The 22,749-nt window shown below is 30.5% G+C and overlaps 1 protein-coding gene across 5 annotated transcripts; it reads left to right on the top strand.

Annotated features, from left to right (window-relative positions):
- The first annotated feature begins 1 nt into the window (after window position 1).
- On the top strand, window positions 2-21,645 carry LOC141449728 (ubiquitin carboxyl-terminal hydrolase 47-like). Of its 5 annotated transcripts, XM_074119430.1 has the most exons (25): window positions 2-167; window positions 302-352; window positions 1,073-1,279; window positions 10,639-10,924; window positions 11,063-11,241; window positions 12,155-12,329; window positions 12,418-12,539; window positions 12,617-12,810; window positions 12,899-13,079; window positions 13,584-13,799; window positions 14,065-14,232; window positions 14,316-14,495; window positions 14,581-14,785; window positions 14,885-15,114; window positions 15,212-15,341; window positions 15,460-15,543; window positions 15,616-15,736; window positions 15,812-15,902; window positions 16,043-16,151; window positions 16,821-17,110; window positions 17,857-17,972; window positions 18,285-18,531; window positions 18,838-19,010; window positions 20,164-20,360; window positions 21,039-21,645. In XM_074119430.1, the coding sequence occupies exons 3-24, from the start codon at window positions 1,076-1,078 to the stop codon at window positions 20,357-20,359; spliced, it is 3,897 nt and encodes a 1,298-aa protein (XP_073975531.1). In that variant the 5' UTR covers window positions 2-167; window positions 302-352; window positions 1,073-1,075; the 3' UTR covers window position 20,360; window positions 21,039-21,645. The 5 variants fall into 5 exon arrangements, with proteins under 5 accessions (XP_073975531.1, XP_073975532.1, XP_073975534.1 ...); XM_074119431.1 differs by lacking the exon at window positions 1,073-1,279; XM_074119433.1 differs by lacking the exons at window positions 2-167; window positions 302-352 and adding an exon at window positions 506-588.
- Window positions 21,646-22,749: the final 1,104 nt, after the last annotated feature.

A 22,749-nucleotide genomic window follows, 5' to 3' on the forward strand; every position in this document is an offset into this window, starting at 1 on the left:
GTCTGCTCCCTTCTATGGGTTTGGTTGGTGGACCAATGTGTGTTTAGTGGTAATTTCTAGTGTGAAATTTTGCTGATATTTGTGTGTATTTATTTTCAATTTCGCTATTGAAAATGACAAATAAACCATTTAAGTTGGTCTTAAATAAATTGTTTCTTAAATAACTGGTGAGGACATACATTTTCTAAAATGCATTGTTTTTGTAAGATACTTAGAAATATTAATTGTTGTAATATTTTGAAAATTTCAATTTTCTTTAAGTTATTGAGATCATTGGTTTGATATTTCCTGTCACTTTCAGGGTCTACTTTTAATGCCACATCACCTGCTATTTGCTTGATGATTTATTAAGGTAAGTTTAGTTACTTGTTTGTAATACATTTTTTGGAACGTTTCCTTCCAAATTACTAATTGTGTGCTTTAAAGACATTATTTGTCACATATTTTTACTTCTAAAAATTTAACGAGTACACATTTCATGTGTTATGTTTCTATTATTAGATTCGTAGATCTGATCCAAATATAATATTCCTGGCTTATTTCCAAATTTCTGCAGTTTCCTGTTTCAATTCTGTTTGTGAGACTAAGGTGACATTAGGTTAAAGTTTATTTAATTGTGAATATGTACTTTTCGTAATTATATGTTCGCTTTGTGTTTTTGTGTGACTTTATCTCTTTGCTTTATTTTATCTACTTTACTTCATAAAAATCTTGGTACACTCAAGTGTTTTCACTTTTAAGAAGTCAATTTACTTTCCACTAGCAAACAAAAATAATAATAATAAATAATGCATTAAATTTCATTGATCTTCAGAATTCCTAGCGAGATTTTTCCTATTTAAATATTGTTAATTGGAAGTGTGGAGTATTTGCTTTTTAACTTTGCTCACCATGTGCGTACAGGTATTGAATTTAGTATCGTGCTTGTTTTCTTTGTAGGGTCTCATGAAATTGTTGCTGTGGATTTTCAAAATAACAGTTTTGGGTTTTATTTCGAGTGGATTTTTAGCATGGTACTTACAGTGTCCAGTGGTTCAAACTACTCTATTCTAAAGATGTTGTTAACTTGTAGGGAATGGTGTGTGTAACGGAGGAGTCTAGAGTGCAGTGCGTTGTGCTCTTTATACCTGTAACCAGTGAAGAAAGAAAACTAAAGTATGAAATTACTCTTGTTGGATCAACTCCGGTTAAAGAGCTAATTAACAATGTAGCTAAACATATGAAATTTGAACCAAATTCTTTCCAGTTAAGATTGCAGTCGCTCCATGCACCTGATAAGGTATTATTTAAATTGATGACTAAGGCTACTTTAATATTCCTCATTAATTTTGGCATAATCAGAATTTGCTCTGCAATAATTGGTTTCCAGAAATAACGCACAGTTTGCTATAATTAGTAATAATGTTTTTGCTTTTGATGCTTTATTGGTTTTCAGCTAAAATATTTAATTTTTGTTCATTTAAAATCTCTTTTATTAGCTTCTTAGTGATATTATACACCTAAAGTTTAAACCGCTTTATTTTTGGTTGTTGAGCAGAGTATCAGATTGAAGGAAATTGAAAAAAACTGGAAGACATGATCTGATTTGATTAGTTGGATAGTTAAATATATTGGGATACTTATGCCTTATTTTTACTTAGATTTAAATGAAAACTTTTTTTTTGTTATATCTAAAAAAAAAAATTATATAACAATTTGGCAGATGTTTTTGAAATAAAATCATATTTTGAACTACTAGTTTCGATAGGATTGTTCGATAGGAACGGTGCAATCCTGAGTTTCCTTTTATAAAATTAAAATTCTCCGAATATGAGCAAAGTAATTCCATCCTATTAGATATAGATGCGAATTAAATTAATGGTTTACACTAAGATTCTCTTAATTTGTTTAAAAATGTACGTAATAGCTTGACATTTTGTCTTCACTTGGTTGGGTTCTTTCTAGTGGTTTACATTGATCTTTTTAAAGTTATGTCCAGCTTTATTCAACTTTCTTTTTGTCCAGCTTGTAGGCCCCTTGTGCTAAATTTCAAAAATTTAGTTTTTCAGGATAGTCACAGTTCGTCTTTGTGTAAAAAAATGTTTGTATTGAATGATTTGTTTTTTTTTGCTTTGTTTTGTTCTTTTGAAGTTAAAACTAACCTTTTAATGGTGCAAGATAAGATAATTTTATTTCTTTCTGGTGCGTGTCAGTCGGGGAAATTCTAATTTTTTGAGGTTAATAAAACTTCAAGAAATAGATGTAGATAAATATTACATGCCTTAGATATTAAAAAAAGAACGCTAAATTGACGACTTAACCAATAGGATGTCCTTTTGAAAAGTTAATGTTTTCAATCTAAAGGGACATTTTTTCGCTGGTACAGCTAATTTAAGTGTTACGGCAGATTCTTACAATAACGTGGTTCAAAGTTTTTAGTTCCTGTAATGCGCTGCTCTTTCCTGCTGCTCTGTTTAAAAATGATGAATGGACGTTTGGATTAAAACTTGCTTTCTGGGCTCATATCACACTTTCTAATTTTGTAAGCATCCCTTACAGAAAAACAGAGATCCTTTCCTTTACATTATTTTTTTAGCAAGCGGCGTTTGGAGTTGGTGTCGTTTTTAAAATTTTGACATAAAATCGCCTGTATTTTTTTTCATAATTAAAATATCGTCGATTTTATCTTTTGCTGACTCAAGCTTAAAATAAAATATATGTAACGATTTGTTAATAACATTTAGAACAGGTAGGGTCCACTTTCGATATAGATTCCTCTACCTTATCACACCTCTCCACTTATGTAAGCACTTTTTTTTGGCGAAGAAAATGATTCTGGAACAAACAAGACTATTTTATTATTATAAAATATTATTTTCAAGTTGATCTAACTGTTATTTTTTCCGTTTTTTTTTTTGTTATTCTACATTTAGGTTACACGGAGGAAACCGCTTTTGTTTTTGTTCCGGCAAAATACTTTTAAAACGCCCACATGACATGACTGAGAATGGAAAATATATTTTCGTTGCCTATGTTATAAGAAATGTGATATGAAACATCTTCACATCTTTCTATTACTGTATTTTCTTACTTATTACAGTTTAAATTATTATTTATCAACTAAACGTAAAAGTGTATACCACATGAACATGGTGGTAAGAATTTTGTTGGAAATTCCTTGCAATGATTAATGAATGAGCCAGGCTCTCTTGGCTGACAAATAGCTGCTACTTACTTCTTGCTCTTACCAGTTCGTTCGGTAGACAAACAAACTAGGATTACTTAGAACGGCACAAAAATAATTTTTCAAAACAATTTTGGGGTAAAAAGTTTTTTAATGAAATTTCTGTTTCAAGATTAGATAACACAACTGCTAACCGAGAAATTCAAAAACTTGAACTTCTAATCTTTAAAATAGCTCATTTTTTTTTCAACTTAGAATTCCAGTTATGCTATTAATACTACTTGAAATTATTTAAGAATTTTTTTATTTCGCTTATTATGTAATTCTTAAAAGGTATTGGGAGTTCATTTTTGTAATTGACTTCAGTAGAGAGGCACAATACTGAAAGGACCCCACCAGTTTTTATACTGAATATATTTTTTTTCTTTTCAGCAATCTACAGTGCATAAAAGTTGTGTGCGATTCAATTTATTAAATATTTATTTTCTTCAATACTACCAGCAATTTAAAATGAAGTGCCTGTCAATATTATTACTGCATTTTTAAATTAAATTATTTATCACTTTTTGTTTTGTGTCAACAGTAATGTGTTATCCTGTTTATGATCTTATTAATGATAAGACCTATAAATAATTATCTATGTTTAGATGTTACTTCAATTAATATGCACTTGTTTAACAGCTTCGATTGTAATTATAAGATGCAGATTTTATGTTGCTATATAATTTTATTTATAAAAAACTACATTTAAATATATTAACAATTTGTATTAGTATAAACATAGATGCCACTTGAATTGGTCGCTTGATGCTCGCATAGAAAAAGTTTTTGAAAATTCATATTAAAACGCGAAACCTAAAACTAGTTTTCCTTAGGCAGAAATGCACTAAGATGTCTCTTTGTTTTTTTTTAATTTTTAAGGTTCTACTTAGTTAAATTATAATTAGAGACTTTCCAGGCAAGTTTTGAATTTATATCTAAATTTGAATATGAAATGAATGAAACATATCTCTTATGACTCAAAGCATGTTCACTTTGTTATTTCTATAACATTTTTTGACTTGATGACGTAATTTTAGCCTTTTAGTTGTTTATTTTCAAACGCAAGAATTCATTGTAATTTCAAAGTTATCAAATGGTAGTTATTTTTGTTAACATTGTGACTAAGAAATTGCTGGTAAATCTTAGAAAAGCGTCCCTCTTAGATATGTAAGTTCTAAAAGTAGTCTGACCTTTGCGAAAGGATACGTACGGTATGTGGTTTCACTAGCTCCTAAAAAAAATAGTTTTTATTTTAAAGTAATATATTTATATATTTCTAGTAAGATTTGAGAGAAGTCTTACTAAGTAAGATGTGAGAAATAATAAATAAAATATTGACTTTTTACCGAAAAAATAGTTATGAAAGCTAAAATTTTTAATTTTCAGCATTGCCGTCGCAACCACATATTTAACAAATAACTATTTTTATATGTTCTGGATTTTTAGTAGCAATGATTCGGCTAATAAATAAATTTAAATTTTTCCATAAATTTATTGTCTTCTTTAAGGCTCGGATTGTATATGAATTTAATATTTCAATTTCATTAGGGTAATCCTTAAAAATGAATATAAGAAACGGCGAAAAATTTGAGATTATTTATTAACCGAGCTCTCGCTGTTATAAGTACACAATTTTAAGTAAAGTAATCGTATACTTTTTCAGGCGGGGCTTTACGTCCAACTACCAATTAGATATCGTGGACGGGGACGAAAGCTCATACTTTACTTTAAACAATTTTTCCTAACAAATAAAAAGTAGCCATACGCGGGATTCGAACTAGGAATCTCCCACTTACAAAGCTACGCTCTTGACCACTAGACCAATACCTGCCCCGCAGTTTTAAGAATAAAATTTAAGTATTTATATACAAAAATATTGATTCCATTTCGCCTTAAAGTTAAAAAAAATGTGTTTCTTCTTCATTTATTATTATTATTTTAATTAGTGAAGCAAAAAAGTTCAGTTCTTGACATAGTCTCATCAATTATGCACTAGAAGTTGTTTTTAAATGATGTTTTTCAACATATTTGAAATAATAAATTTCCTTATGAAAACTAACTAATAGAAAAAAATATTTTGAAATAACCTGTAATTATCTTTAAAACATTTTAAAATGTTTGTGAATATCAACTATTGGGAAGATCTACCGTAAACTTAATAATTTTGCAACAATTGTTGTTTGCTAAAATGATTAAAGGAAATGTATGCTAAAGAAAAATCCAGTTTAATTTTTATTTTTACATTATGTCTTTGTGTTTTGGTGTGGAATGATTTAATATCCGTGGATATAAATATTAACGTTTATGTCTGGTAGTAACTTGTGGGCTCCCCGTGTACAACTTAATACGCCTTTATTTTATGATATGCAAATTAATTATTTTTCTTTAGTTAATTTTATAAGAGAGATAAGTGGCGTGGCAGACGCAAATTTTTGTATGTACTTTTAAAAAATGTTTTGGTCAATGAAGGGTTACGTTCTTATTACTATTATTTATTTATTTTAAGCATACATTCTTACATTTTACATATCAAAATATATTATATAAATTTAAAAGTCAATTGAGCGGCGTTTACGTAGTTTAATGAAAAACTGTAAGCTTGTTTTGCAATAATCAGTTACTAAAGCGAATTGACTATTTTCGGTAGTTGTTACATTTAATCTGTTTTCGTTCCTAAATGAAAATTTTTAGTTTGACTTTCTTAATAATAATTTAATTTACTAACTCTACATCAAATTGGTACTTCTGTAATTTTTTGCATAGTTAATGAAAACTAATTTACTTCTACAGACAGTGAAAAACATCTTCGTCTAATCGATTTGGTTTTCGAGGTGGACTCTCTTAGATATAAGTGCGCTATAATCGATTTACGACATTTTGGAGGACTTCTTCGAAATTTTGTTTTCTATATTAGAACGTAGCCTCCACTCTGTTTTCTTGCTTCTTAGGTTATAAAAAATACAAACAAAAGGTTATGTTGCCCTTACGATTTCTATTAATTCTTTAATAAATCTCTCAGTTGATTGCAACTTAGCAATTGGTTTGAAATCTAAACTTTCTGCTTGTTTGTAAATAATTATAAAGTGGGGAAAACTTGACTAAGTATTAACTTTCCAATTTTTGATATTAGGTAACTTTTTTAAAGTTTTTAAAGGGCAAGGGTTGAAGTGTTGTCAGTAACGAAGGATTGCAGTCCAGAGCAGAGGAGGGTACGGGGCCTATGTTAACGCGTTATTCTTGAAGGAAAAAAAGTTGTATCAAAAGTTTGTGATATTTAATTTGATAATGATTTTTTATACCAGTAACATGGAGAACTTGTATCTCACATTATTCATTCATCACCACAACTAATTCATGATGACCATATCCTAATTCTCCCGCGCCTCGGGATCTTTTGAGTTTTGCCTTCGAACTTTGGTGTGTTCGAAAACTGTGGTATAGGAAAATGTAAATAAATGAACAATCGGTGAGCTCGAGATCAATTAATTTTGTTTGTTTTAGTTTTACTTAAGGCGACATTTTCATTTCATGCAACATTAGTGATTTGAATTTTCTATGTGCATTACCTGCCTCCGGCAGTTCAGTCTCGTTGCAGACCATACTTCATCACCGGACAAAGAACTGAAGGAGTCACCTAGGATCTGAAAAATCTAAGAACAGCCAGCATGACTCGAACTGGACCTTTGTTGTGGGGAGAATCAAGTGTATTAACCACTTAGTTTATCCCTCCTATAATTTTTTAAAAAATAAATTTCATGATACAAAACACATTATGATTATCGTAAAATCTCTCTTTCTGTTGGGTCCTCTCTAATTTGTAAATAAAAAATCTTGCTGCTCTAATATTTTAACTTTGGTGAAGTAATACTATTCCTTTTTTTGAACAACCCATTAAATGCTAAAACGATTTTATGTACATGTTGCTCAAATGCAATTTTATACACTCATTCTAGCATATCTTATTTATAAATAACCAAAGATTTTACTGAAATAGAAAAGTGATTCATTTGATTTGAAGTATTAGAATATGCTAATATTAGTTACAAAAAAAAAAAAAAAAAAAAAATACTCAGAAAAACTATGTATTTAAGTTATGAATCTTAGAAGTTATATTTCCGCAAAGAATAATAACTTTATTGTGTGTTAATATTTTATGGGACAAAGTAAAAGAAATAATCGTTTTCCAAATCTTCTCTGATATTAAATTACTAAAACCTACTTGTTTTACCTTTGATTATATATTTTTTTAACATATGTCAATTCTGACTGGTCAGCTTTTCTTTATTTTTTGTTTGTAGAATTTAACTTTGTAATTCAAATTGATATTAATACTTTATTGGTAAAATGGAATGTTGTTTAGAAAAATTTGTGCAGAAAAAAGAGAAGAACGTTGAATAAAATGACCCTCTCAACGTTGGTTTCAAAAAATTGAGAGTACGAGACAACAGCTAGGTATAAAAGGGAGGTTCAAGTATCTACCAGAACATCCACACGAAAGTTGAGCTAAAGATTGTAATAAACATGGGCAACAGCATCTGGAGGGTGCAACTACATAGGATGGAACTAGCTGCAGATCCGCTTTGCATGAAATGTGATCAGGAAGATGAAACTCTAATCCACTTCCTTGGAGGATGCACATATTATTATGCTCGCAGACGATTCCTAACCTGTGCGCCTAAAAGTGCCTTCGGTTGAGGCCTCTTCGCTCGCCTTACGTCTAGAATTTTTAAATAATACTGATGTGAGTTGTCTACTGTATGTACAATGAACCCACTCCGGGAGCTCACTTCGATATGGAAGAGGTCACAGTCTTTGATAATATTTGATCAGAACGAATTTTAAGAAAAAGGAATAATATTACAGTAATAAAGAACTATTACTCTACAAATATATTTTTTTTAATTTTAAAAACAAAATAGGTGTTGATTTAAATGCTTGTTATTATTATTTTTGATTCATGTTCAAACACAAGACGAACTCCTTTGATTCATAACTAAACTTCAAAAAGTTTAAATATCAGTTTTCCTTTAAACATATCATTGCTCAGTTGTAAATGTTTATTTTATTAAAAAAAAAAAAAAATTCTACTTTCCTTCCCAAAAAAATTAGGAGAATTATGGAGATAACTGTGGACAGATGGAAGGTAAATAAACCTTAAGTCAGTCAGAGAGACTTATTCACAAATAACCTAAAGCTGCAACTTCTACCCACCTTTTAACATTTCAACTAACTTATTTCTACAATTTGTCCAATTGTAATTTTTTTTTTTTGTGAAGAAAATCATACAGCAATTGCCATATGAAATATGTGTGAATTAATAAAAATTTTGTTGCATCTTCTTTTTTTTTTATAGTGTGTAGGGCTTTGCAATATTTTTAACCTTACAAATTAACGTCCATTTTAATTATATTTAATAGAAAACTAAAAAAATTTAACATATGATTAGTACATTCAAAATAGTACGTTGTAATAATCATTGGAAAAGAAGTGCTCATTAACATTTTCTTTGATGTCTGCTAAACAAAAAGGATTTAAAGTAGTCATTTTTAATACATTCCTTCGTCGTTCAAGGAAGTTTAAAAACAATTTTGCTAGCAGTGATTAGGTTTATCTTCAGCCAAGGACATTGTGCGTTGAAAAAAATTTTCAGGGTAGGTTGATTGGTTCATTCTCAAGAAATTTCTAAATTTTTTATTTTTAATTTTTGCGAAATACATTTTGAAGAATGAAATGGAGAAGATGGTAAAAAAAAAGCTCGAATATTTTTGTACAATATTTCTTAATTCTTCAATATTTTATTTTTGTATTCCTTTAGTTTTCCTTAGAGTCAAATGATTGTGTTACCCATACTCGCTTTTTATAGCCAGCAGTTAACAACTTACATACGAGTGTCAAAGCTGAAACATTGGACAATTGTATTTTTAAACATATTTATTTACTGTGTTTTTGTTTTTACAATAACAATTATTGTTGACAAAACCAACATATTGGTATTCCCACAGCTACTGATCGATCAGCTTCTATGGCCTCAATTTTCCAATACATTAGTGGAAAAAAAATTAACCTGAACTTTTTCAACGTTCATTTGTTTCAAAAAGGAATTGGTTTCAGCAGCCTCTTTAACTTTTTTCTTCTCCCTGAGCTTCCACAAGCTAAGAATGGCTCTCTTCCACATCTTTTGCTTCGTGGTTTCCATGAGATATGGGTGTTTAGTGGTTTATTCCTCATGCAGATTTATGCATTCCTAGAAATAACGCACTGGTTACTGAAGGTGACTTCACGAAGTGATTGGTGCTTAGTGTGATGTATATATTTTTTTTTTTTTTTTTTTTTAATTTGTTTATTTATTTTGCAACTATAATAGATATAACAAGCAAAAGGGATGAGAGTAAGGAAATGGCGCAAATACACGGGCACGCACATATATGCACTTATATACACGCGCGCGCATATGCATGTGCGCCAAGAGGCGTGAGTGGAGTGAACGACGACCATCCAGTGATGGAAGCCGTTAGTTCGCCTGATTGGCAAGCTTACACAGCAACCATCCTAGGAGGTCGGCGTTGTGTTGAGATGGTCGCGTGGCCACCGCCGCTTTAGTCTGCGATGAGGATTAGAAGGAAGTGTTGTGGTAGACATGTTGTGGATAAGAGGGTTGTAATGACTGTGTAGATTTGAGTGGAGTTTTGTGTAGCGAGATTGTGCTATTTCAGAAACGAGAGGAATATTGAGATCAGTGTGTATTGTATGATTGGAGACGTAGAAAGGAGCGTTAACTATTGTTCTCAGGATTTTTGATTGTAAGGTCTGAAGTCGGTTGATGTATGTATATATTTAGTGTAGTGATTTAGAGAGTGTTTGAGAACTAGATGTTGACAACTGCTTCGTAAATCCTATATTTTTATTTTATTCTCTCTTGAAATTTAAATTTAAGTAAGTTATAAAATAAATTTGTTTTTTTTAAACAAACCTTCTACAGACGTTTATATTTCCATGTCCGTAATTTGATTCTTACCCGTAGTCACCTACTATTCACAAGAAGTTATTTTTGTGCGGCGTAAAAAGTGATTAACATGAAAGTTATTTTGGCACAAAATGATTTCTAAATAGTTTCTGAACGTATATAATTAATTGATTATGGGGCGGGTGTTGGTCTAGTGGTCAAGAGCGTGGCTTTGTAAGTGGGAGATCCCCAGTTCGAGTCCCGCGTAATACTACTTTTTATTTGTTAGAAAAAAAATGTTTATAGTAAAGTATGAGCTTCCGCCCCCGTCCACGACACCTAGTTGTTAGTTGGACGTTAAGCCCCGCTTGAAAAAATAGGCGATTACTTTACTTGATTATTGATTATTTTATTTGATATCAAATTGATTGATATTTCGGTAAAAAGTTTTGCAAATAGAAATTTTCTCTATAATTCATGTTTTTTTCAGATATTCACAGAAAAAACGCAAGGCTCCCTAGAGGCTGCTGGATTTAATACTGAACCTCACTACAGAAATTCCCTAATGGTTGAAGGAATAGGAGGTTCTCCGAACATGATCGTATCACCCACACCTCTCAGGGAGGATAGTGGTGGTGAAGGTAGATCGTCGCAAGAGAATTTCTCAGTTTATCAACTGCCAAATCCTCCACCGGCGCCGCCGCATCTTCCAGCTGCCACGCCCGCCACTAGCACTGAATACACTTTTTCTACGCCACTAATTCGACATGAAACAGGTTTTTTTAAAAAAAATATATATTAAATAAAGAATTTATTACAATAATAATTGATCTAAGAATGCCATACTAACTAACAAATAAACGAATACGGATTCCATGTTGTTTAAAAAACAAAATAATAATAATATTTTCCAGGATATGTGGGTCTTGTAAATCAGGCAATGACTTGTTATTTAAACAGCCTTCTTCAGGCTTTATATATGACTCCAGAATTCAGAAATGCATTGTATAAGTGGAAATTTGATGAGTCTCATGGAAATTCACCAGCCAAATGTATACCCTTCCAACTGCAAAAATTATTTCTTAATCTGCAGGTAATTTTTGCTTAAGCTAAAACAAAAATACGATGTAATTAAAATAAATATTTATTATTCGAATTTAAATCGGTTACAATTATAAATAAGAAGAGATAAGCAGTTTTTTAGTTATTAAGTACAAACAGAGAACACGTGATGTTTTAGTATGCAGTAAATTGTAAAAAGTTTGTAACATGTCTAATCGAATGGTGGTTTTATTTTTATTTTTTAATTTGTGGAAGGTAATTTGATGTTTACAATAATGGCTGAATGTAACAGAGTAGAGTCGTTACCTATTGACAGAACTTCAAGACATTGTGGGTCATTTCGTGATCACTATCGCTGTTACTAGAATAAAAAAAAAATGTCGAATAAAAAAAAGTACTAACTATGGTAATATTAGGGTAAAGCCATTTCTTGCTGAGTTGGAGCGAGTCGGCTAGAATCTGAAGAAATCAGGATTTGTGAAACTAAATGTGTTGGACATTATTTACGAAGGGAATTTGCAAATTTTTTTTTGCTCAAGGATTTTGGGTTAAAACACTCTGCAGAACTCCAAGAATTGAGTTACGCATTAGTCTGTTTGAGAGATTCGTTCATTAACAAGAATATTAAGCCATTAATAAGTTCATTTCGTGGCGGGTACGCTGAGACATAGGACGTAGCCAAAAAAGTGGCCTCTTACCGGATACTCTTTGCTGAAGAATGAGATGTGGTTCGGCTGATGGATGGGCAAATTATTCATGACTATTTAACAGAAAATTTGTTTGTGGTGATCAAAATTCTCAACAAAAAAATAATTATTGTTTTAATTCACATAGACATTTCAATATGGATTAGGGTGACTATTTAACTAAAATATTAAGAGTAAAGAATTGAAATGCTTTTCCATTTTCATTTTCTCAAAATTATGCCTAAATATACATTGTAGACATCGAGTAAAACTGCAGTCGAAACTACAGAACTTACTCGCAGCTTTGGATGGGAATCAGGCGAAGTCTGGCAACAACATGACATACAAGAACTTTGCCGTGTAATGTTCGATGCATTGGAGTATGAATTCAAAGAAACTGAACAGGCAGATTTAATTAACAGGCTGTATCAAGGTAAGCAGGTACATTTTTTTTTTCTTGAAGGCAAATATCATTTACGTTTTTCAAAATAATAAAGAAAAATTTGTAATTATTTTTTAAGGGAAAATGATTGATTATGTAAAATGTTTGGAATGTCGAAGGGAAAAATCAAGGGAAGACACATTTTTGGACATCCCACTACCCGTCAGACCTTTTGGTAGCTCTGTCGCTTATGGCAGTATTGTAAGTAATGTAAAATTTTGTGGATTCACTTGAGATTTAGTTAATTTAAATTGTGAAATTATAGCTAATGTTTTCAGGAAGAAGCCCTGAAAGCTTTTGTTCAACCTGAAATCCTTGATGGAAATAATCAATATTTTTGTGAATCATGTGATAAGAAATGTAATGCGCATAAAGGTCTTAAATTTTCTAAATTTCCTTACCTACTTACACTTCATCTGAAAAGATTTGATTTTGATTACAATTCCTTACATCGCATCAAACTTAATGACAAGTGAGATATTAAAAATGTCGCAAATCTTATGATATTTGGTAATACTAGGTTACAGAATTCTCATTATATAATTAATGCAATTTTTCAGAGTGATTTTCCCAAAAATTTTGGATTTGAATAATTTTATAAATTTGGATAATAACTCTCCGGAAGAGAGTATAGAAGGAGCCGAAACAGCTATGAAATGCGATGATTCTTCCACTGCCGATTCTGCCCTCGAAGAAGAAACTAATCAAGTACCCGAGTCTAACATAAATGAAGTTGATCAGGTATTTTACTTCAGTATCTAGTAACTTAGCTTATTGGAGCTTTTGTACTCGAAATGCGAACTGGAAAACTCAGTAAGGAACTTCTCATTTCATTAATTTTCTTCACTTGTGGCCAATACGAGCAGTTACTGTGCCACATACTCTTAGAAAAATGTTATTTGTGAGTACAGAACTTCTCTTCAATGGCGCCCTCTCCAGTTATCAAGAAGTTGACTTCCTTCACACGCCTGAGTTTGATCTCAGTAGCCTAACCAACTCTTTCGGCTTTTTCTCAAGTGATGCCTAAATACCGCATATTTCAATAACGCTGGAACAATATCTTGAATTATACAGTCATTCATGTTTTTCTTGCCTTATAGATCCAGGTTACCTAATAATTGTTTTGGAGAAATGAATAATCTGACTCATCAACCCTTTTTTTTTGTTTCTTTGCGGTATTCTTATAATAAAATTCATTACTTATGTTTCACCTGTTTTCCAATCTTTCTGACATAAATTTTTTAGGAAGATGATGAAGGAATAGATTTAAGTAGTAGCAGCGGTAACCATCAAGAAAATGAAAGAAGTAGACAACAGAATATATCTAATGGTCCTTTCGTTTACGAACTCTATTCAATTATGATACATTCGGGAAGTGCAAGTGGTGGTCATTATTATGCTTATATCAAAGATTTCGCTAAAGAAGAATGGTACTGTTTTAATGACCAATCTGTCACAACAGTAAGTTTTATTGATTCGTTATTAATTTAATTATTGGTACTTACATATATATATGAATGTAAATAAATATTTACGAATTTATATTTTTAAATGCACAAATTCTTGTGGTTATTCAAGATCTTTTTACCTACAAGTCCTATTATTTATTACGGGATACCAAACAAGTAATTTCTCTTGGTACCATTTACTGTACAAAGTATTACAAAATTCATATTCATTTATTATTTAGTTATACCATATTTTCATTTTAATTTCAATTTTTTAGATTACTCAAGAAGATATTGAAAAAACTTTTGGAGGAGGTCCTCCAAGAGCTTATTACAGTGGAGCATACAGTTCAAGCACTAATGCGTATATGCTTATGTACAGGCAGATTGATAGAGAATTGAATTGCCTTGCAATGAAGGAAGATGAATTTCCACCTCATATTAAGGTACTTTGAGCCGCCAATATTATAATTAAATTGGCCGTTTAGTGTTACTTATTATTTTTACTGAATTCGGTTGTTTTTATTAGAAAGTTTTAGAAGAAATAAAAGAATCTGAAGAACATGAAAGAGCAAGTAGAGCCCGTCGAGATGAAATGGTCCGGCTAAACATATACACCATCCATCCTGTAACTGGAGCACGACTAAATCATAAAATCTTCTTCCACAATGATAACAGTTTAGGAGAAGTGCTAGACCAAGCCTACACTGTATGCACAGATAGTTAATAATATATTGCTTTGTGGTTACAATGAAATTACTGTTTCATTTTGATTAATTTATTATTTCCTTTAGACTTTTAAATTGGAAGGTGTGGTACCTAAAGAACAGTGTCGTTTGGTATCATATGTCAGCACCAATGACCATATGGAAGTTAGTTTTGAAGCAAGAGAATATGAGAGTATTAGGGAAATTATGGCTTCTCTAATTCATCCTTCTCATGAATTTTTTTTGGAAATTAGGGAAAAAAATAAAATTTTCTTACCATACAACTTAGGAGGTTTGTTAATTTACTATTTCATTTTCAATAATTGATAAAATCAATGCTGTTGAAGTTTGTAGAAGTATTTTAATTGGTTAATTTCTTTGCTTCTTGTAGATATGTGTCTGACAGTGTTCCAAATAGATGTTGATAATGAGGAAGTAATTAGTGTACATCAAGTTCGAACTAGTCCTTGTGATACACTCCTTGAACTAAAAAAAGTTCTTTGCAGAGCGTTACCTCTTCCTTCTCCAGAAATACATGTCGTTCTTTGCAGTATTCCAGTCAGTTATTTAAGTAATGAAGCAATACCTCTTAATAAACTGATTTCACAGACATGCAGTAGGGTAGGTTATACTTCAGTTTTGTAAAATTTTAAACTTTTCTAGTCATAGTTATTAAAACAATTATTTCAATTTATTGAATTTAATAATTTTTAAATAGATATTTATTTGCCCCATTGGCCCTGAAGGAGATTTATCAAACAACTTCGAGAATTCCCCACTTTATAAGTGTGTAAAATTACTTCAACATGTTATTGTACTTCATTTTTTGATTCCAGACAATCTTGAAGGTAATTGTTTCTTTTAGAACGTTTCATTCGGTTTGCTTTACCACTTGAACTAATTTTTTAAAATTATTTTAACAAGGAAAAAAAAAAATTCATTCATTGCAAATAACGATTGTTTTAGATACTCTAGAAAGGTTGTTAATTCCACCACTTGAAGATAAATGTTTAATCGAGAATAGTAAACAGTCTGAAGCTACCTCTACAGGTACTGTTTTCTGATTGCGGATTATTAGCGAAAATATAAAAGTATAATCTAACCGATTTTCTGTAAATACAGATATGAACTTGACACTTACAAACGGTATAAACGTTGGTACCGAAGAAGAAATAGTATTCGGTAATACGACTACTTCAGATCAGTCTGCTAGTGAAGATAGTAGTCTCACTGATAGTGAAAGGTTACTTATGATTATGATTAACATATTTCTTTTAAATGCCTGTTATTCAATAACAAGGAATCTGGTATTTTTCAGAACTATTATAGGCGATGAACAAAATGATTGTCTTCCAGAAACCAGTGACTCCGACCAATTATCATCACCAGAGGCTCAGACTTCTACCAAAGTAAGTTATTTTGTTTTGGAAGTTTTACTCGCGCAGGTAAAAGTTTTGTAGACAATGAAAGATAGCAGTGAATAAAAAATTCTTATTTTTATTTTATTATTTATTTTTATTATCATTTATTAATTGGTTTATTTTTGAAGAACTGTGATATCAATGGAGAAGTAGAAGAGAACTGGGATATAGAATGTGAACCACCAAAGAACTATTATTTTCGTGCTACCCTTTACACTATCGATCAAACACAAAAAGGTAATCATTAATATATGCAAGTTGCATTTAGCTAATTAGATAAAACCTCATCAATGATTGTTCTGCATCAAGTATTCTTATATAAATTTAAATAACCTTCATTCTCATGGAGTTAAGGAGAGAGATGTTTGTTAAATAAGCAATAGCTTTTTTTTTTAACAGATATTCGATAAATTCAACATGTACAATTGTCACAATAAATGACAAGATTTAACAATGACTGTGTCTGGATTGATGGAGGTGATAATCAAGAAAAGCAATCTTCGCGTTTTTCGATATTCCTGCTTTTGTTAGATTAGAGGAATTGAAGTTGGTTATTTTGTATCCTTCCTTCAAATGAGTCAAGAAGAGTCAGAAAGTAAAGATTTCTAAGTGAAATTTGGAAGCTTTAATAGTTGCTCTGCATTCCCTTCTTGGAATTCTAAATGAAATGCAGTTAATTCTGTAACCGAATACATGCCTGACGAAATATCGGTTGCTTCCCATTAGATTTATTTTTTTAATTGGAAACTAAAATGGAAACAGATGCTGAAAGGAACTGCTTCTTTTCATTGAGAAAAAATGAATCAACATAATGTGTTTATTCACGATCAAGTTTTTTAATTCCCTTAGTTTCTTGTTTGTTTTTCTCTAACTTAAAGTTTCTGTTTTGTTTTTGTTTTTTTATAGCAGTTAGGGTTGTGGTGGATAGACATATAGACGTGGCTACATTGAAGTCAAAATTAGAAAGATATGTCGGCGTGGCAGGAAAGTATATGAGGTTGACCAGAGGTGCAACAGCCACAGCAGAACAGGGAGCAGTATCTAGCATAATAGCAGCAGCACCAGTGCGTGGAGAACTTTCACCTTCGTTAATTGGACTTAAGGATGAAGACAGAGTCAGCATTAGTTTTCATCGTGTCCTAGAAGAAGGCGAACATTTGGCCAAGTTATATCACTTCAGTCCAAATTTAACTAATGTAAAATGATTTTTTTTTTTTTTTCAAATTTTAAAATTCATTTATGAAATCAAATTAAAAAAAAGAAGAAAACTTCAAAGAATTGATTATTTTTCTTCATTAAGATTATTTGCGGTTGTTTTTATAGTTCAAAGGCTAAAGTTTTTTAATGACTTTAAATGCAGTCTAGGAATTTTATTGCAGTCGTTAATGTATCTTTGTAAGCAATTGTAAAGTACACTTTTGAAATTTAAGGGGTACATATAGAAGAAGAATATTTCTACTTAATGATGTACTTTTTATTCACTTCAAAATAATGTAAACCCTTGAACATCTTCTTAAAAACACTTTTAGCAAGATGATTTAATGCTATTGTTAAAACAGATGTGGGGCAAGGCTAAAGAAAAATAAAGGTATAAATTAGTGATTAGAACTTTGTTTAGACATTTCATCAAAACGAAAATTTTACATCCTCAGATAGACCTCTAAATTTGCTATAAATATTCACTTGTGGACATTTAAAAACTTTTTATCAAATTTCGTTGGAATTAAGAATAAAGAAAACATGTGTTTTATTCTTAAAGTGAAACGACCACTTAGTTGAATTAAACCATTCCCAGAAAAAAATAATTATGAAAATAAGCTTTTATTTCTTCTCGATTAATTTAAAATATTGAAGTTTTAATAGGTTTATTCATCTTCTACATATTTTAAACTACAGAGATTTTGTTTTACCTTTTTTTCTAAATTTTCCTTTTACGTTTCAGCAAATGTCTTACTTATGTGATTGGATACTCTATAGGGGTAAAACTATAGGAGAAATGAAAAAAGCCATGCTAAAAGAATTGGAGAAGAGACATAATTTAAAAATACCAATTGATAGGTTTGTAACAGTCTGATCTCATTTATTTAAATTTTTGGCGCATGGTGAATGAAGTTACATTTCGCTTTTCCAAAGAATTATAGAAATCTCCTTTTCTTCGGAATACAAGCTTTAGTCAACTTTTGCACAGGAACATGTTTTTAAGATCCAAACGTATTTTTATGATTTTTTTTTTTTTTTTATAAAGAGCATGCTATTAAACAGTGATCTGTTTCTAATTTTAAATGTGATTTCTCTAGTTAATTCATTGTTTAAAACATTATTTGTTTTAAATATTTATTCTGTAGTGATGATCTTACTTTTTCAAAACAGATTGCGCTTAAGGCTGAAATGTTGGAAAACGCCTGGACGAGTACTCTTAGATAACGAAGAATGGACTGATGATGGTATTTCAAGTCCAACAGAATTGTTTGTGGAAGCTCTAGATGGGCCAGAAGAAGTTACAGCTCATACTTTTCTTGTAGTTTTTACAAGAAGATGGTCTCCGTCCACTTTAACTGTCGGTCCTTATGTTGAAGTGGCTCTGCGCTCTCCGTCAGTTGCAGACTTTAAAAACAAGGTATTTTTTTCTTTTCATATATGTACTCTTTTTTTTAATGATTGTGCTGTCATTAGCTGTCCTAATATTCTGTTTCTTTTATTTCCGTTGACTCTTGAGCTGAAAAGATTATTTATAAAAATGGCACATAGATAAACTATTGAAGTTTTCTATTTCAGATAAGCATAGTAGAATTGTTGATAAGAAGGCGGAGGATTAAAAATTACTTCACAATCAAACTAACTATTACTGATACTATCGATAATAATGTGTTTTATATTATTTAAACACAAGTAAAACACTTTAATGCTTATGTTGTTGTTCCAGTTGTCTGAGATTAGCAATATCCCTTCTGAGCACATTAAATTTGCTTTTGGTAATTCCATGTTCCCATGTGACATGCCTTTGCTTAGCATAAATGACTTGGATTGGGAAGATAGTGTTGACAATCATAGGCGCCTGAATATGAGCGTGAAGGATGGCAACGTTGTTTACTATAAGTGAGTATTTATTTATAAATATTTTATCTATTTTATAACCCTGAGAAGAATTTATTTTCGATATATTCTTAAGTCTGTTCTAATACAATTTTATTAGCTTTTATTTATTATTTATTGAGAAAAAATTATAGACTTTTTTAAGGGTTAGAAAAAAAAAAAGGAGAAAAGGCCCAAATTTGAAAAAATTCAGAAGTTTAAAAGTTTAAACAATTATTAAAATCTGCCGCAATGTGGTACCTCTATTTAAAAAAAAGAAAAAAATTGGGGAATATTATTTCCATCTTCAGAGACATGTGTTGATTATAACATGTAGCAGTATTCATATAAAAAAATGCTTTAACACATTTTAACATTGCTGTACTATAGTAACTTATAAGTTGAGGAGGTTGGGTCTAGGCAGATTTTCGTAAAGATTTCCTCAAAAACCAATTTTAAAATATTAATCTTTTGTCTCTTTTATTTTTTATATTTTAATATATTATCTTAAAAGTAATCTGAATAATTAATTTATTAAGTAAATAATTTTTAAAATAGGGGCACCAGATTCCGAAAATAGATTAGATTAAATTAGGGTGGCCTCAAGGCTTACGCCACCGCGACCCCTATGGATCTATTGTGGCTCCCCGACTTTAGAGCTTACCCTCCAGACCCGTCCTTGATGGATTAATTCTGCGGTCAGCATTCCGAAAATAGGTTTAATTTGAAAATAAATGTGGATATTAATTTGCAGAAAATATGAAAGATCTAGTTTAAATTAGTGGAATTATTTTATGACGCGAAAGCATTTGAACTTACTTTCGACATATCAGTGCACCCGGACATTGTTCTCCCTTTAACAAATTATCAGTCATTGGACATTAGTTTTAAATGCTCCTAGCAAGAGAAAATGTAAACACACACAGCTGAACTGTAACACAGGATTTCCGCATGGGAGTCCGTGCTCTAACCTTGCAGCTAATTTCTTAACTTAATGGGGTCTCATTGTTGGTATTTACTTTTTCGTTGTTTGATATGATTGTTCCTCTCCCTGCGTTTTTTGTTTTTCCATACGAATTTTACAAACTACACTCCTCATAAATTCTAGCAGTTTTTTTTTTTTAGACCAGAATGGAGGAAAAATACTACTAAACATTCTGTTATGTTTTCGTTAAAGAGATGATCGTGAGGAGTTGAAAACTTTAACCAAAGAAGAACAACTTGAAGTAAGCAGCATGGAAACGTCTTCTCATCCGTCGCCCTCAAATACTTCTTCATATATTTCTGGTTATTCTCCTCGTAAAGAGAAGGCCTTGAAGATTTATTTGGATACTCCTTCTAGAAGGGCAAGATCAGTAATAGATGTTGATTGAGGTAAATACTTTGTAACTTATATTTTAAATTTACGATTGATATATTAAATTTAAAATAACTCATTTGTGTTATTTTGAGTATTTATTCAAATACTATGGTTTTCAAATCGTTGCCAAAAATAAATACAAACTAGTATTTAAAAAAGTTATGCCTTAACTTTTCGAGCACCTTTGGTGTCTTCTTCAGTAACTGGAGAAGATCGAGGCTTAGGGTTCGTTGGGAAAAACAACTTTCCAATTATCTTTTCGTAACTATCTTGTTACGGTTCATGAAGAAAGACTAAAAAATGTCCAAAATGTCAGGACAAGTGAAGGCAAAATTTAATATCATTTTCCCAAGTCAACTATTTCAATGATTTCAATAACGATTTATTTATTTTTAAAAAAGTGAATAAAGTGTGATTTGAAAATAATTATTACTCCTCCCAGGTTTTTTATAATAGTGCATTAGTAGCTTTTTGACTCTCATATTTTGTACTATTCACATGTTAAGTTGATCACTTTGAACTGTAATAAATAACATGTATTTATTGATTTGTTTTGTACTTGATATTCGACCTTATCTTCCATATTTATAATCAAGATATTTATATTTAAATTAAAAATGCAATGTAATATACTGTTGTAGAATACATCAAGAAATAAATTAACTTATTAATTTATTTTTATTTTTTTGAAGGTTTGCATCAACACTTCCGCACCAGCTTACGTCCCTGCGACAAGACGCCAGGAAGTGTTACTTGGAATCTCGACTTATACTAAATTATATGTATTTGTTGAGATGAAGACAAATTGATGTATATTGTTTGGCTAAACTAACAAAGCTAAGTTCTGTCTCAGCCCGATAATATAAATATATATTTGTGTAAATTATTGTATTACAATCGCATGTTTATAAAATGTATATAACAATAATTTAAAAAATTACCCATATTACGAAATATCAGGTCAACATGTAACAAACAATATAGCCCAGTGTGTTTCAAGTTCATTTTTTTTTTTTTTTAAAAAAAAAAAAAGTGAATAAAGTGTGATTTGAAAATAATTATTACTCCTCCCAGGTTTTTTATAATAGTGCATTAGTAGCTTTTTGGCTCTCATATTTTGTACTATTCACATGTTAAGTTGATCACTTTGAACTGTAATAAATAACATGTATTTATTGATTTTTTTTGTACTTGATATTCGACCTTATCTTCCATATTTATAATCAAGATATTTATATTTAAATTAAAAATGCAATGTAATATACTGTTGTAGAATACATCAAGAAAAAAATGCGCGAATATTTGTGTTTTATATGTAACCCTAAGTTTTATATTTATTATGTACATATGATGATTTGTGAACCCATCCGCCTTTCTGCGATTGAAAAAATGTTAATTTTTTTTATGTCATCATTAACACACCGAAGGTTCTTTCTGTCATTTTAGGTGAAAGTTCATATAATTGTTCGAAAGATTTAAATTAAAATTACCAGTCTTTGATCTATAAAATAGAAAAGGAGAATTTCTTAGGCCGATACTAATTCAATAATTTTCTAGTCTTTACTGTTAAACTTATCTACAACAGAAATGATTAATGGAAGAAAAATAAAAATCTGGTAATTTTAAAGTATAACTGGGCATCAAGTGCTCGTAACTTTTAATTACAAAATTCTTAAAACATAAACAACCTAATTTTTTGATGCTAAAATTGAGATATTTGCAGTTCAATAAATTCTAATTATAATGTAAGTAAGACCCTTACAAAGTAAAACACTAGGTACAAGTAATAAGTGTTATTAAGAAAAATGTGTGCAGTTAGATCAAGTAAAAGAGACCAAAAACCAAAATTGATAAAAATTCAGATGAATTAGCAATGAATTCATAAATTTATCTTGATCATTTATCTTTGTTAGCCTTCATAAATGGACCAGCTAAGGGTTATTGCGTTTGTATTTTTTTTTGGCTCTGCTTGCTCAAGAATAATTCGTCTTGTAAAAACAAAATGTATTAAATATCCAGCCAACTTAGTTGATTTTCTACTAACTAGCTGACTTAAAAATGAAGAACATTAGGATTAATCTAAAGACAGCAATATTCAAATACTATCCCCTCAAAGCTCAAACTTTCCCTAAAAGCACTAAATGTGAACGAGGGCCTCAAACATTTCCGCCTTAAAGCTTATTCCTTTAAGCGCCTTTCATTTTTATTTTTCAATTTGAAAATCCACATTGGAAAACATGATTAATTTTTCGAAAACAATTCAGCTGAATTTCTAGCTTAGAGCGACTGAAATAATTAATTAATTTTAGGCGTGAAAACTCACATGATAAAGTGAGTTTTAGAGTATGTGTGGGTGAAAATGATAAAATTGTGATGTGACCCAATAGAACTTAAAACTGCAAC

Source organism: Rhodnius prolixus, unplaced genomic scaffold (genome assembly GCF_049639745.1).
Source record: "Rhodnius prolixus isolate KJV_2025 unplaced genomic scaffold, Rpr scaffold_2, whole genome shotgun sequence".
Taxonomy (NCBI): Eukaryota; Metazoa; Arthropoda; class Insecta; order Hemiptera; family Reduviidae; genus Rhodnius; species Rhodnius prolixus.

Excerpts from the sequence above, each read along its gene's own strand:
- LOC141449728 (XM_074119429.1), top strand. Across the intron at positions 11,242-12,154 it reads AATTATTTCTTAATCTGCAG|ACATCGAGTAAAACTGCAGT; the intron begins GTAATTTTTGCT and ends TATACATTGTAG. Across the intron at positions 18,532-18,837 it reads TTGCAGACTTTAAAAACAAG|TTGTCTGAGATTAGCAATAT; the intron begins GTATTTTTTTCT and ends TTGTTGTTCCAG.